At 56.0% G+C, this 15,542-nt stretch overlaps 1 protein-coding gene across 1 annotated transcript in view; it reads left to right on the top strand.

The window, feature by feature from the left end:
* The window catches only part of LOC115503507 (c-Maf inducing protein), a 233,021-nt gene that overhangs the window by 132,392 nt on the left and 85,087 nt on the right, over positions 1 to 15,542 (top strand). Inside the window, exon 2 of the mRNA XM_030299759.1 lies at positions 9,550 to 9,675. Within this exon, the coding sequence (XP_030155619.1) occupies positions 9,550 to 9,675 (126 nt within the window). The remainder of the gene's footprint in view (positions 1 to 9,549; positions 9,676 to 15,542) is intronic.

Raw genomic sequence — 15,542 nt, 5'->3', positions numbered from 1 at the left:
AACCAGACAGCCGGTCACCCTCATAACCAGTACCCTGACTTCTCTCAGCATGGAGTATGTTTTGCGCACTTGTGAACTTTATATAAACGGAAGCGTATAATCTGTGCTTCTGTGTCTAGTGTCCTTTCCTCAGCCTTTGGTCCGTGCAGTTAGTTCATCTGCATGCCACGTGTCGTTGCCGATCTTTCTTTCTCACCGTTGAGTCGCACTCCACCGGCTGACGCGGCACACTTTCTTCCCCCCTTCTTCCGCTGATGGACACCTGGGTGGCTTCCAGTTTGTTCCGGTCCAGGGTTGGGTCGTGCTCAGGCAGCATGTGTGTCCAGCTCTCCGCGAAGAAGTATGTCAGCCCTTCTTCGTGGGAATAGGACCGCTGGTCGCAGGGGACCCGGGCTTCCAGCTTTAGCCGATAGCCGTGCACGGGTTTCCACAGCGGTTTAGAAGTCGAGGAGCATTCCAGATGCCCTGTCTCTATGCCGACGCTGGTCACTGCCTTTCCCGTTCGAGCCGTCCTGCTGGCTGGCTGGAGGACGGGGTGGTGTCACGGGGTGGTTGACCTGACTTCTAATCACCAGCTGCTACAGACAGAGGCCAGGACGTGTACTCTGAAGGCCTCAGTTCTCCTTCCAGCTCTGCCTGAATAGCTGTGTGTGGTTGGTGAAGACGTGTACCTGCTCGGGACCTTCATTTGATGTGTCACGGGGCAAGACCTGCCTCCCGGGAGGGCCGTGTGGGTTCCCCGGGGCTGCTGGAGGTGGGGAGGGCCGTGCAGAGGTGCGGGGTGGGCAAGGGGAGCCAGCAGGGTTGCTCCCAGGCTGGGAGGTCCTGACAGTAGGACAGAGGAAGGGCATCCGTGCCAGCCCCTCCGGGCCTCAGTGGGAGCCAGGGCTGGTCCCTCCATCCAGCCTCCCTTCCAGACTCGCTTGGTCAGTTGCTCAGCTGTCAGGGGTACCCAGGGGCACACGTGAGAAGTGCCAGGCCCTGAGAACACAAATTTCCATCCATCAGAGTCCCCCATTTTCTTGGGTCATCTGTCTCTTCCCTGCCTCCAAAGCTGCACGACTGTAGGGTCGCACCCCCAGACACTGGGCACTGGCTCGCACATGCGAGGGGTCCCACGTGTTGAGTGACGGCACAGATTGAGTCCCGAGGTGACCGTTGCACTGGCCACATTGCATGTGCTCAGTAGCCCACAGGAGGCTACCACGCAGGTGCAGAGCACATCCCCCATCACGGAAAGTTCTGTGTGACAGTGGGGATCTAAGAGCCACTTGAGCCACACGGCCCTTCATTAAGTCCCCTACCACCAAGAAGAGACGATCAAACAAAAGGCCATAAGACACAAGAAGGGTGTGTTTTGCTCCTGAGAGATGTTCTTGCTCAAAACTGAGTCGCCTGTGCTAATAAAATAAGCCTGGCGTTGTGGTTTCACAGGCTCCTGCAGAAAAGCGGTAACCTGGTGAGGTAGGGGGTGGGGAGGGTACATGGGCAGCATTTGGCCTTAAGACGACAGTTGGAGAAGCCGTGCAGCCTGACACAGCGTCTCCGAGTGGGGGGCCAGGAAGGGGAGCGGCGGGCCGCTGTGTGGACGCATTCGCGGGACCAAGAGTGGTGCTGGGCGGGGGGTGCAGCGCGCCAGGGGATGGCGGCAGGGACAGTGGCCCTGGGGCAACCGGAAAAGCTTAAGTCACGTCAGCTATCCCTGGTTTATGGAAACACAGGGAGGTGGGGGGTGTGAAAGGCACTGGAGGAGATTTGCTCCGGGCCTGGGGCCCAGACTGACCCACGTAGCAGCGAATTGTTACCGCCGCTTTGCTTTTGCGGTACAGCTTTCCCTTTGTGGGATTAAAGAGAACATCAAAATATTTTGACAGGCCTTTCCCAAATGAGCCCGTGTGGATTTCTGCCCTCGACGCCCAGTGGGGCCGTAGGTGGCCTGGGGGCCCGCAGGGCGGGGTGGCAGCTGGCGGGCAGATTCCGAGACCCTGGTGGCGCCAGGTTCCGGTCCTGGCTCCTTTGGGCACGGCGTGCGTTCGCAGTGTGCGCGAGCCCTTCGGCGTGCACACCGGAGTGTGGCTCCGGCTGGAGGAGCTGGCAGAGTGCGGGGTGGAGGCCACCGTCCCCGGCGGTTGTGGGATTGAGTCCTGGGTGTGTCTCTTAAAAGCAGGGGTCCGTGACACGTCAGCACCTCTCTGGACCTGCCTCGTCTGTAGCATACGGATAAACAGGGGTAAACACGGCCCCCCTCCAGGGCTGCGGCCTGGTCAAGTGGGAGAAGACGTGTCCTCGGCGTGGTGCTGGCCACGTGCTACCCGCTCGAGGCGTGTTAACCAGGGGCACCTGTGCCTTTCCGTGCGCGAGGGGCTCCGCCAGGGCTGTGTTTGCGGGGCACACGTCCTTCCTTATCACCGGAAAAATATGCAGCAGACCGTCCCCCCTCCCCCAAAGGGGGAAACCACCCAGATGTCCCTCGGCTGCGAAGGAGTAAGCCAAACGTGGCCTGTCCCTTCAGCGGGACGTTATGCAGCCATAACCAATACATGCTGCGACATGGTTGAACCTCCGGAACCTCCAGGGAAAAGAGCCAGCGAGAAGGGCCACGTCCTGCGTGATTGCACTGACGGGAAATGTCCACAAGAGGCCAAGCCGCGGGGACAGGTAGCAGACCAGCGGCCAGCAGCCCCGCGGGGGAGTGACCGCTTCGTGGGTACGGAGTCTCCTTCCGGAGCGCTGAGAATGCCTTAGCACTGAACTAAGTGCCATGAAGTTGCACGACACTGTGAATGTGCCAGCGGCCATTGCGTTGTCCGTTTTAAAGTGGTTAGCGTTTGATTTTATATGAATTTTATCTCAGTTCTAGAAAGCAGCAGGGGGAGGTGAGCTAAAACCCACTCCTCCGATCCGAGCCGTTCTGTGGTACTTAATACCAGAGGTAACAGTGCCGTCATTATTACTGTTGTCGTTGTTGTTGACTCTCCAAACGGGCTGGAAGAGGCTTCCCTATCCTCTGACCTGACATCTGTCCTTTGAGTCCAGGGTGTGTGTCCAGGGGGCAGCGGGCAGCAGCAAACCCGTCCTCATCCCAGTGGGACAGTGCCATGTGGGGTCGGGCCGTGCAGAGAGGGGTCTCCCTCCACGATGACTCAGGCAGCTTCCATGCAGGGAGAGGGGGACCTGTCTATAGCGTGGCTCACCCAGCAGGGTGCCAGGGCGCCGACCCCACCCCCACCCCCACCCCCACCCATGGCAAACAGCCTGCTGTTCTCAGCCCGGGTCCCCCGGGGGGCAAGGTTTCCCAGCCTCCCACGTCCACCTGCCTCGGGAGTGAGCTCATGGAGGGTGTTTCCAGACCGGCTTCTCCTCTTGGGGTCTGGGAGCCTCTTCCCTGCTCCCCTTCCTGGGATTGGTGCTGGACACCTTCCCAACATATGCCTTGAGTCAGCCTGAGCCTCGTCTTGGGGGTCGCAGACATCATGATTCACATTCGCTTTTAGAGGAATCCCCATGGAAACCAGGCAGGTTTGGGTGGGAAGGAGCTGGCTCCCTGGGAAGCAGGGGGAGGTGCAGCCTGGGGGCCTCTGGGGGAGGGGCTGCTTCAGGGGAGTTTGGTCACCCCACTCCTTGCCTACTCTGACGTGGGAGGTCCGAGGGGGCTCCCAGTGTGGAATGTCAGCTCCGAGGGTCTTTGTTGACTACGGGCCCTCACGAAGCCCCTCCAGGCTCTGCTCTCCTGAGCCCAGATCCAGGCATCGAGGGGATGCTAGAGAAGCAGCTCATCTCAGAAACAGAAGCAGAAGGGGAGCGCTCTCTTCCTGGTCTGGCGGACACCAAGACCCCCAAGCTAGCCCCTCATCAGTCCCCAAGGGCAAAAGGACAGAGGCACCTCAACTCCCACGGGAGAGCAGCGTCCCCACGCGCCTGGACCCCTGTGTGCAGACTTCTGTGATCCCAGCCCCTGTGCGGCGCAGTCGGGCTGTGGGCACTTGGCCGCCATGTGGTCCCTCGGAGCTCACCGGGACCAGAGCCTGGCTTTTCCAGGACCCAGCCAGGCTCGGGGCTCAGGACGAAGGCCGCCCCAGCCTTAGCCAGGGCTCCCCGGTTCTCTTTAATATCTCTTTAATGAGAGCAATTTGGCAATGACGTAAAATATGCTTTTACCCTTTGTCCCAGTAATTCCATTTCTGGGAATCTGGCCTAAGGAAATAATCCTAAATATAGGGTAGAAAAACACGTTTCACAAGGATGTTCATTGTGGAGTTGTTTATAGTGGCATAAAATGAAACAACCACACTGTCCATGGTGGTGGGGGGGAGGTGGGAAGCAGTGATAAAACAGTGGCCATATGCTTTATAGCCACTAAATAATAGTTCTGGAAATTATTGTCCAGAATATACGATGTGCATGTGATGGAACATTGTGTTAAAAAGAAAAAAAAAAAAACAGGCAAGTCACAAGATTATATGTATTGTATGACTTGGGCTCTGTAAAAAAAAAGAAAAAAAATCATGTATAAAAAATAATCAGGAGGATAATATAAAGGTAATATACCAAAGTGCTAATGAGTGGTCTTGACGTGATTTTATCTGAAAGATTTCATTCTATTCATCGGCTTCCAAATCATCTATAGTATTCACACATTGCCTTTCTTAGGTTTGACCTCTAATTTACTTTCAGTAAAATTCATCCTTTAAGGGTGTAGATTTGTGAGTTTTGACAAAGATACACAGTCAGGTAACCACCACCACCACCATCGAGATACAGACTATTTCCAGGGGCCCCTGGGTGGCTCAGTCGGTTAAGCGTCCCATCTCTCGATTTCAACTCAGGTCATGATCTCACACTTCATGAGTTCCAGCCCCGAGTTGGGTTCTGTGCAGACAGTGCAGAGCCTGGTTGGGATTCTCTCTCTTCTTGTGCCCCTCCTCCACTCACAATGCTCTCTCGCTCGCTCTCTCAAAAATAAATAAACTTAAAAAAAATTTTTTTTTTAAATATTTCCATCACCCCACACAGCTCCCCGTGCCCCTTGGTAACTGGTTCCCACCCGCACCCTGGCCGCTGGAGACCGCTAGTCTGAGTTCAAGTTCCGTAGTTGTGCTCCTTCCGAGACGTCACGTACACAGAATCGTGCAGTATGGCCTCGCACTGTTTTACATGTAGAAGCAACCGAGTCTGCTTGTTGTTCTCTTACATGTACCTTTCAGAGCTGGATTTCCCAGCTTCCCTCAAGTGGAGGGGAATTAAATTTTTCTTTTTTATCTGACTCAGCCTTTACCCCATGTAGGAATCTCCTGCACTGTAACTCAGATCATCGTGTTCAGATTACCAAGGAATTATCAGTTATCTGTGAAATCGCCCCAGCCGTGTGAAAGTACCCGGACGAAGGAGGCCCGTGGTCAGCACTGGCTCACACCTGAATCCCAAGAGAGCATTCAGGGACTCTCAGTCCCGATCCGTCCCCTTTCCCTTGTAAGCCCCCTGGGCTCCTGCCTAGGCTCTGTCGTCGAAGACGATGCTAGTAATAACATGGCAGCAGTTAATTTCTGTCTGTGAACATTTTATCTTAGGACAGTTTGAGATGTACAGAAAAGTTACAAAGGCAGCACAGAGTTTCCGTGGACCCCTAAGCCCGCTACCCCAGTTGTGAACATCTCCCAGAAACATGATACATTTGTCACAACTAATGAACCAGTAGTGATATGCTGTTATTAAAGCCCATGCTTTATTTGATTCCCTTCGTTTTTACCTAATGTCCGTCTTCTTTCCCAGGATCCCACTGGGGATCCCACAGTGCAAGGAGTGGTCCTCCTCCATAGACAGAGAATTCTCATGTTTGGGACAGTTGCTTGGACTTTCCTTGGTTTTGATGAGTACTGGTCAGGTGTTGTGAGGAACGTCCTTCAGTTGGGGTTTATCTGATCCTTTTGTCACGGTTAAGACCAGAGGTATGGGTCTGGGGGAGAAAGAGCCTAGAGGTAGAGTTTATTGTTTCTCGCAGTACCTCATTTTACTGCGCTTTTTAGAATGTTCCAGATGCGGTGCTAAGCCTTGACAGACTGGGTCTCCTTTAAGGATTATTAGAAAATAATCCTGTCTAATAAATTCTCGTTTTGCCATTGGCTGAAATGGACTCAGAGAGGTACAGTAACTTGCATGAAGCCACACAGTTAAGAGACTCAAACACGGGTCTCTCTGTACACATTTTGCTTTTAGCCAGTACTGTTTCGAACAGTGGGAAAGCAGAACGTCTGCTATTAAAAACCAGTATGTATTTATTTATACCCAACCTTTCCCCAAAAAGCCTGTGTTGTAACTTCTAATCAAGGCCACATTGAAGCAGCTGGAGCAGGGTCGTGAGAAAGGCAGACACGGGCAAGCCCCGCCTCCTGGACATCGCACATGTCGGGAGTGGTCACCCCGCCCCGAGCGTGTGGTCGCCACGGGCTTGGTGCCACACGGGGCAGTGCGGAGCCTCGCCGTGTCCCAGGGTCCCCGGGGAGGCCGGTGGGAGGCAGAAGCTTCGAGGCCCATAGGTGCGCTTCTAAAGAAACGAGGCTGGCCGTTGGCTCGGTTTGGATCATCGAGTCCAGATATTTACAGAATGGGCGTTGCTATCTTTCTCTTGTTTGGTGTGGTCTGGCGGTTTTCCAGATGTGTTAGTGGCCATGGCTCAACCCGTGTCCTCTGGCCTCTGTATGTCTCAAGGGGTCAACGGCATGGAGTTTGGAGGCCGACCAGACCTCGTAAAGGGAGGGAGGTGGACTTGGGCCACTACAGAAAGGCCTTTGGCGCATCTGGTACCCGGGTGCCATTGCTTCCGAGAGGAGATTTTTTTTTTTCATTTGTCAATTAAGTTTTAATTTTAAAATTTAATTTTTAAAATGATCCCCAGAAAGCATCTTCCCCAAGTATGTTCTGTGTCATGATTAGAAGTAATATGGATGAACACTGTGTTATTTAGGAAAATAATTCCTTCATTTAGAAGAAAATGACTACCCCCGTCTCAGTGCCAGGGTCTGTTTGGGCACTTGGAACAGAACAGGTGGAGATTTCTGCTCTTGTGCTGGAACACTAGCAGGGGAGACAGCACACAATAAATACTTGAACGTGGGTTCAGATAATAAGTGTCTAACCAATCCCCCGAGCCCCTGGTTGCACGGATATTCTCGGGACAAGATGTGCAGTCAGAGCTGAGTCATTGATGGCGGAATACCGAGAACGGAACAGTGCATGGGGCGCAGGCAGAGGCTGCAAGGTGAGGGGAGCCCACACATCTGCCTCTGGGATGCACCACGGCAACTGTCCTGGTCAGACACAGAGGCTCCTGGGATTGGTGCTGAGGGGTGGGCTCTGTGCCTTTGGGGAAGGGCAGAAGGGATCTGACTGCCCCTCCCCCGCTGCCTCCCCTCCCCCCTCCCCCCTCCCACCGCCTCTGTTTGCTAGGGACCTGCTCTGGAGCCTCCAGGCTGTTCCTGCTTCTGTCCCCTCCTCCTGAGTCTCTTCCCCAAACAACACTCCACCCCAGACCCCTGGCTGGGCCCACAGGACCCTCTGGGAGTGGCCTTCCTCCTTTGGGCAGTCTCCTCACTGAGCACGCCCAGCTTGTTCCCACGCCTGGGCCTTTGCACTGGCCACGAGCTCCGAGCTCCGGGGCGTACTTCTCCTCCACCTCTCCGGGGCACCGGGCACCGCAGCTCTTAGCCCCTGTGAGCGCACCCTCTTGGATTCTTGGTGCAGCACCTGCTGTTTATCTGTGTATTTGGTTTGTTATCTCCTTGCCCCCCTGGGCTCCTGTCTCATCCACTGCTGTATCTCCAGCACCCGGCGTATGGGCCTGTAACGTGATAGATGCCCAACGAATACGTCAGATGAGTGAATGAGTAAATGAATGAATGAAAGAACGAATGTATTGATCAACCTCTCTCCCTTCCTGAGCCCGGTGACCGATCATATCAGGGAAATTTGTCGCAGCCTGTGCCCTCAGCCCTCTCCACCACCACCACTGCATCTCAACTTAGGCAGACAGAAATGGAAATTTAAAACCTGGTGGCGGTCCTACATCCTGATGGTAGAATGAACTCATCAGGCCATGGATTTTACATTGCGCCCCCTCCTGTGTGCAGCTCAGTGGGGAGTGGTTAGGGCACCGATTCCTGAGTCACCAGCTCGGTTCGGCCCTGGCCAGCCCCCGTCCCAGCTGGCCTACCTTGGGCAAGTCATGTGACACCTCAGGTTCCTCATCGTGCGGTGGGATGGCCCTGGCACCTGCTCCGTTGTGGGGATGGAAGGAGACCTCGCTTGGCGCGTGTCACGGCTGGGGACGTGTCAGCCGTCACATTCTGCCTTCTCGGCTAAGCTACGCTTGCCTCTGGCTCTGCTAAAGTATGGCTTCCTGGGGTCAGGGCGATAAGGACGCTGCTGATACCTGGTGACCAGTGCATCCCCTTGGCTCCTGGTGCCTTCTCTCCGTGACAGGGGAGCTCCCTCAGAGAGTAGTGAGCGGCTGTGAGTTTCTCTCTCCCTGCCCTCACCCCCGCATTGACCGACGAAAGCTGTTCCAGTTCTTCCTTTCGACACAAATTGTTGAGCCCTTGCCACGTGCCAGGCTCTGTGGAGAGAGGGCAGGGAGCAAGACAGACATGGGGCTGACCTTACGGAGCTGCAGCCTGGCCAGGAGGCAGGCATCAGTAGATGACATATGGTAGGCGTCCACAGTGATTAAAGGGGGTGCGCGGAGCGCCGAGGGCACAGGGAAGGATGTGGCCAGGTGGGCTTTAGGGTCTGGGGGGTAGCAGGCCCCCCAGAAGACCTGTGGAGCTGAGGCCTGGACAGTGGAGGAGGAGATGCCAGGGATTGGGCCACAACCGTTTGGGGACAAAGGGCAGGCTAACTGTGTGGTGCCACCGGGTGGGCCATTGGGGAGGGCCGACGGAGAAGAGAAAGTGGGTGCGGCTGGAGGAAGGAGCCTGGCAGGGGTGGAGGGGCACGTGGGATTCGTGCTTGGGCCACCAGGAGCTGTGGAAGGACACTGAACAGGGAATAGGGGGATACGGTTCGTCGACTTGGAATGTGGCCCTGGGTCTCGAGTGGAGAGTGCATATCTGGGTGGGGAGACGAGACCGGGAAATCGAAGGGGGTCTATGACTGCATTCTGGGCAGGAGAAGGCAGTGGCTTGGACACAGTGAGGGCTGGAGGGATCCAGGCTCTGCCCTGTGCTGGGCCCCGCGAACGCCCAGAGGAACAGGGTACAGGCTTTGCCCTTAAGGTGCCCCCAGTCTGGTCCCGACTCTACAGCTCCAAACACGGGGGCGAGTTTCCACTGCAGCCCCTCCTGCCAGCTCGGATGCTAGGAAAGACGGAGTTCCTTTGGTCTCCAGAGTCGCCCCGTGTCTGTACCAATTCGGTTTGCCTGTTGCCAGAATTGGGGGGGGGGGGGCTGGGTGGGAGGATGTTTTCTGGAACCTTCTTTGAGGCATGGATACTGTGCCTGATCTTGTAACCAATGTGTGTCTTCTCTCTCTCTTTTTCTTTTTTTCTTTTTGCTGCAGCCAACTGGGTACATGGAAAACTCGGTCTCCTACAGCGCTATTGAAGACGTTCAGCTGCTGTCCTGGGAGAATGCCCCGAAGTACTGTTTACAGCTCACAATCCCTGGGGGAACAGTCTTACTGCAGGTAGGAGAGACAAACATGAACACGCAGTTTCCTCTGCCCCCTCCGCGCTCTCGCACTCCGCTTTCCCTCAGAGGAGACGGCCAGCTCCCAGGAGGGAAGGTTATTTAGCTTCGGGCACATTCTTCTCCAGCATAAGAAAGGTATAAACCGTGGGGCCCTCTCTGGGAGACGAGCAGGGAATGTGCACAGACTGAGCTCCTACCGCCTGCCCTTTGCAGCCCAGGAACCTTACGTCTTACGCTTTTCTTTCTCGCCACAAACCTGAGAAATGGGTCTTTTGATCTCCATTTTACAGATGAGGTAACTGAGGCACAAAGACATGTTTTTAGGCCTTAGAAGGCCATAGTAAGCAACACATGCCACCTTTTGCTCTACTTCGAGTGAGGAGGAGGTTCTTCTCGTCGGTCTCAGTCTTTTTTTTGTCCTTTGAGAGAGAGAGAGAGAGAGAGAGATTGGGAGCGTGCACACCACGAGCAGTAGACAGGGGCAGAGGGAGAGAGTCTTAATCAGGCTCCCCGCTCAGCCCAGAGCCTGATGCGGGACTCCCTCCCACGGCCCCGGGATCATGACCTGAGCCGAAATCAAAGGTCAACCGACTGAGCCCCCCAGAGCTGTCTCCTTGGAAAAGGGTGCGTTTTGTGCGTATCGGTCAGGGCTGTTGTTTGGAAATGATACAAACATTCAAACTCTCTGAAGCGAAAAGAATTTGATGCTGTAATTGTGTTCAAGTAACTGGGAAGTCTAAGAGAGGCCTTCAGGCATAGCTTGATCCAGGAGCCAAGTGATAATAGTATTCAGGGACTCTCTCTGTCTCCATTTCCTGGCTCTCTTTCTGTGCATTGGCTTCATTGTCAGGGACGGTTTCTCCATGCGCGAGAAAAATGGACTTTTTTTTTTTTAAGTTTATTTATTTATTTGAGAGAGAGCATACACGTGGGTGCATGAGCAGGGGAAGGGCAGAGAGGGAAGAAGAGAGGATCCCAAGCAGGCTCCTCACTGCCAGCAGAGAGCCCGCCTCAGGGCTGCAACTCATGAACCGTGAGATCACGACCTGAGCCAAAATCAAGAGTCGGTTGCTTAACCGACTGAGCCCCCCAGGCACCCCGGGAAAGAGGGACTTCTATCCTTAAAAATGTGAGAGCCCATTTTCCTTCCAGTACCCTTCGGTAAAATCTCATAGAAGATTCTGACTGGCCCTGCTGTAGTCCCCTACATCCCAGGGATGGCCCCACCCTAGGTTACATACCCAGCCTTGACCATAGGGGGCTGTGTCCTCTCATGGCCCTTCCAGGACCTTGTGGTCCGGGAGAGGTGGGTCCACCAGGCAAGGAATCGTGGCTGAAAAATTTGCAGCAGTGTACACATGCGATGTGTCCTGTGTCGTTTCGGGCAGAGCTGTCCCAGCCTCCGGCAGGGACCCCAAGTCAGAAAGTGCTCATCTAGAGAGAATTCATTCTCTTGTCTTTGGGAGAACAGGCCCTTCTTTTAGGAACGTATTCTTTCTAACTCTGTCACTCCAGGGAGATCTGCCCTGAGCCTGAAGAGATGTTCCCTAAAACGCATTTCCAAAGCGGCCACTAGATTGTGTAACAACATTGAAGGCGAGAGGCACATGGTCTGGCCTCTGAGGAATGCTGAGCTCAACAAGCTGACTCTAACAGCTAATTCTTTAGAAAAATCCTCTTCTATACTGTCATCCCTTGGAGGACACCAACACCATGGCCGCCCGTCTGTTTTCTTCTCAGTTCTGGTGCCCTCTGCACTTGGCTGTCTTTCTTCTACCTGCCCTCACCTTTTCCCTCCTCCCCACCCCCCAGCCCAGCCAGCAGAACTCTCCTGTCTGTCCTTCCGGCCCCTCTGACAGCTGCCATCTGGAGTCTGTGGGGGCAGCCACTTCCGGCCCCCTTGGGCTGGGACCTGAGCAGCGGCGGGACATTCGGCGGGTGGGGACAGTAATAGCATCCTGTGGAAAGCTGGAGAAGAGGGGTACAGAGAAAATCCTACTGACTCACAGAGCACCGAGCCGGCCTGCCCCCTGTGCTGGGGGAGGAAGGTAAATGAGCCCCTTGGCCCCATGCTCAAAGAGTTGTGGGGCTCTCTGGGGAGACCGAGCTCTAAACACATGACTACAGAGATAACAGCTAAAATAGAGGCACATCCCGGAGGGCAGGGACTGACTCACTCGGCCTGGGGGGGCCAGAGAAGGCTCCCCAGGGGTGGCGACATTATAGTGGGGCATAGAGGGATGAGTAGGAGTGTGCCAGGATGGGGGGCACACACTCGGGGCAGAGGGAATGCGGGTGCAAAGCATGAATGTGAGAGAGGGGGTGTTTGCTGCCCTGGAAGAGAGGGGGAGGTAGGTTCAGGGCCCTGTGGATGATGTCCAGAGCTCTTGGGTCACAGCCAGACTCTACGGGTCTTATTAGCCGAGTGAAGAAGCCGAGGCTATGTTCCGAGGGCAATGGGGAGCCATGGAAAGCTCTTACAGGTTGGAAGGGACAGTAGAGGGATCAGTCTAGTTGCAGGACAGAGAGGGAGGGAGCACCAGAGGGAGGCAGGAGGGAGGGAAACCTTGAAGTAGTCCAGCTAGAGTGGGGAGGGCCCTGAGCCCCAATCTCCTGGGCTGTATAGTGGCTGCTGCTTGACCGGCAGGAGGGTCGCATTGTTCCGGGGGCTGGAGGGGCCGGCGTCCCCCCCAAGGAAGGCCCGAATGCCGCTCACCCAGGGGTGGAGGGGCAGGGAGGCTTAGAGGGATGTGGGTTGCTGGGCAGTGGAATGTCCCTTTAACCCAGGCCGTGGCTGCGGGCCGGCGGTTATGACTCGCCTGGCTGGGGCTGCGTCCGGCCGTGGCCTCGCGTCAGAGCTCCCCCTGCCGAGCCGACAGGCGGGCCTGCGCCAGCACCCCCCTTGCTCGCTGCCCCCCCCAGCTCCGGTGGACAGAGGCTGGAGCAGGAGAGCAGGACTCACACGTGCCCTCCACCCCATTACTCGGGGAGCCCAGGTGGGTGCAACCCCCCCCCCACCTCAGCCTCTCCCTCTGCCATTTCCATCAGCTTCCACCTTGCTTCCTCCTCATCATCGCCCTCCTCCCTCCCCCCCCCCCCCCCCAGATTCACGGGTGGTGTGTGACCGCCTTGTTACATAAGCGGGTTCCGAGTCATCTTGGAGATGGGCTTTGGGCTGGAAGGTACCTGAAGCCCCAGGGCGGCGCTCCTCGCGTGCTGTCGCCGCGGTCCGCAGGAGCCTTCTTTGGGTTTGTCCCGGTTTGTGTGATGGGACCCGGAGCTGTGGCATGACTGAGCAGTCCTCCCTGCCGTGCGTGCAGGAAGGACCAGGACGCGGCCCCGCTGTGCTCAGGGGGCAAGGCCGCCTGGAGCAGCTCCGTCTGGGTCTGGGCGCCCCTGGCCGCAGGGCAGGCACAGGGTGAAATGCCCCCCCCCCCCCCAGTGGTGCCTTCCGCCGGCAGCCACTAGCCACACTGGGTTGTCTGCATTTTAATTTACTGAATCAAGTTGAGAATGCAGATCCACGGTCCGCTGGCCGCATTTCGAGTGCTCGATAGCACACGGACCTAGCGGCCGCTGCTTGGACGGTGCAGATAAAGACCGTTTCCGTCATCGCAGAATGATGGAAGTGCTGCACGGGGCTGGACCCTGGAACTTCTCGTCGCGGCCCCGTGCTCCACGCACCGCCTCCATGCCAGAGGAAGTAACCTCACAAGGCTGGAGGGTCTGGCCTGTTCCAGCAGCTCTGAAGAGGGTCACGTCCTGCTTCATGTGCACGGCTGTTCCCTCCCGTGGGGTGATGTTGGGGTTGCAGGGGTCCCCACCCTCGCCTGCCAGGCTCTCGCTCTCGGTCTCTCTTTCGGGTTCTCGTACCCACGTGAATCTGTTTTCCTCTGTCTCTCTCTGACACTTTCTCTTCTCCCCGTGTCTCCCTCTCTCTCGCTGTATTTCACTCTCTGCCTCTCTTACAGTTTTTGGTTGTTTTTTTTTTCTGATGTCTTTCTCCATCCCAAGCCTCTCTCCACCCCAGGCCCTTCTCTCCGTGCGTCTTGACTTAACTGCCTCTGTGTCTCCTCCTCCCTCTGTTCCTCCCTCTCCAACCTCCGTCTCTCTCCCAGGGACCTCCTGACAAAGCTGCTTTGTTAGAATTTGAATCGGTGCCTCACTCAGACCTCTGGGAGCTGACCTATCCGAGTTCAGGGAAGGTTAAGAGACGATCTCTGGCAACCGTGCCTTCTCCCAGCGCAGAGAGCCCGAGCGATGTGCCAGCAGGTCGAATCCCCAGACAAAGGCACCAGCCTCCCAGCCTTGTCCAGTTGGTGTCTTTCTGGAAGCTTTGTGTTTTTCAGCATGAGCTCCCTAATGCCATGTTATTAGAATCCCCGGGTGCAGAAAGGGCCTATTTATCTTCTTTCCCCCCTTAATGCCCTTTGTGCTGATGTTTCATTGTGAGGAAGTAACTACATAAGAACATAAACGGTGCAATGAAAGCGTCCAGGGCAGGGGGGCTCCTTGCCGGCCTGTGGGGTGGGGTAGCCAGCATTAAAGAGCCCCGTGGCGCCCATCATCTGGGGATTTCTGCCTTGCAGTTGGGTTTCTGCCCATCCGTGAGAAGTAGACAGGAGCCCCCTGCTCCTAAAACAGGGTCCAGGCGGAACCAGAACAAAGAGACTCTCGTCTCCCGATGGTCTCAGAGACCGGCTCTTCTCCCAAGAGGATCTCCAGAGGCCAGGCGTCAGGGGCAGGGACAGGGTGGGTTCCCTTCTTACTGGAAGCCAGTGAGAAAGAGCTTTCCGGTCTGAAAAGCACGTGCTGTTTTTTCCCTAAGAAGTTGGGCCAGGAAGGAGAACTTGGGAACAGTCACCCACAGTGCACCCTTGGCTGTTTTTCTCACCTCTCGAGACAATACAACAATGAGAGAGAACTTGGCAACTTTCGAAGAGGAAATTAGGCAGAATTTGCCTGGAACGAGGCCCTTCCAGTATTAGAAAGATTTATCGCTAGGAGAAATTAGCACTGGCCTGAGCAGGCCTGCCTGCCTCCAGGGGCTCTTTCCCATGCTTGAATCCCGTGCCCCCCCCCCCCCCAGGACTCTGAGCTGCACCCTGCGTCCCACGGGGCCAAGTCGTCCTGGCTCAGCTGCCCATACAGCAGTATAGAAACCCTGTGCAGAAACTCACCCTTTCCTCCGGGCCACGTACAGCCCAGTCCGGAGTGGACCTCTCCTTTCCATTGGGAGGCACTTAGAGGTAGTATGTCGGGATCCCGGACATCCCCCCGCCCCGCGCCCCGAGCAGCATCCGTCCTTCTTCGAAACCAGACAAACCAGAAGAAGGAGCAGCTCGTGGCCCACGCTCTCTGGCTCCATCAGTGAGAGATGCGCCGCCCCTCTTCGGGAGGAAAGTTCTGGCCCCTTCTCTGTTTGCGATGTGGGGGTTGGAACCCGAGCCGAGTCCTTCCTCCCCGCCCCCTTTCACCAGGCGTAATGCCTTCTGATTCCCCAGCCCAGTTCCTGCTAGCCTGCTGGAGCCCAGACACATGGCTCTCGTGTTGGGGGCGGGCAGCCTGTGCGGCCTTGGACGAGCAGCAGTAACCTCTCCAGGGCACTGATCTTGTCTGTGAGCTGGAGTTGTAGGACCTGCCTCCTTGGCTGCTGTGAGGACCCGCGTTACTGCACGTAAAATACTTAGCACTGTGCCTGGTCATAGGAGGTTTTCGGGGAAAGACCGCCGTGACTCTTTTTTTAGTCCCAATCAGATACACCTTGGGGAAGAGACGGGATCAAGACTGAGTAGTTCTTTTGAAGCCTGACTGCACATGAGGTTTTCTTCCGACGAGCAGGATGGGTCATGCTTCACCCAT

This window comes from Lynx canadensis, chromosome E2, assembly GCF_007474595.2.
Source record: "Lynx canadensis isolate LIC74 chromosome E2, mLynCan4.pri.v2, whole genome shotgun sequence".
NCBI classification, from domain to species: domain Eukaryota; kingdom Metazoa; phylum Chordata; class Mammalia; order Carnivora; family Felidae; genus Lynx; species Lynx canadensis.
This window is presented reverse-complemented; position numbering and strand designations above follow the sequence as displayed.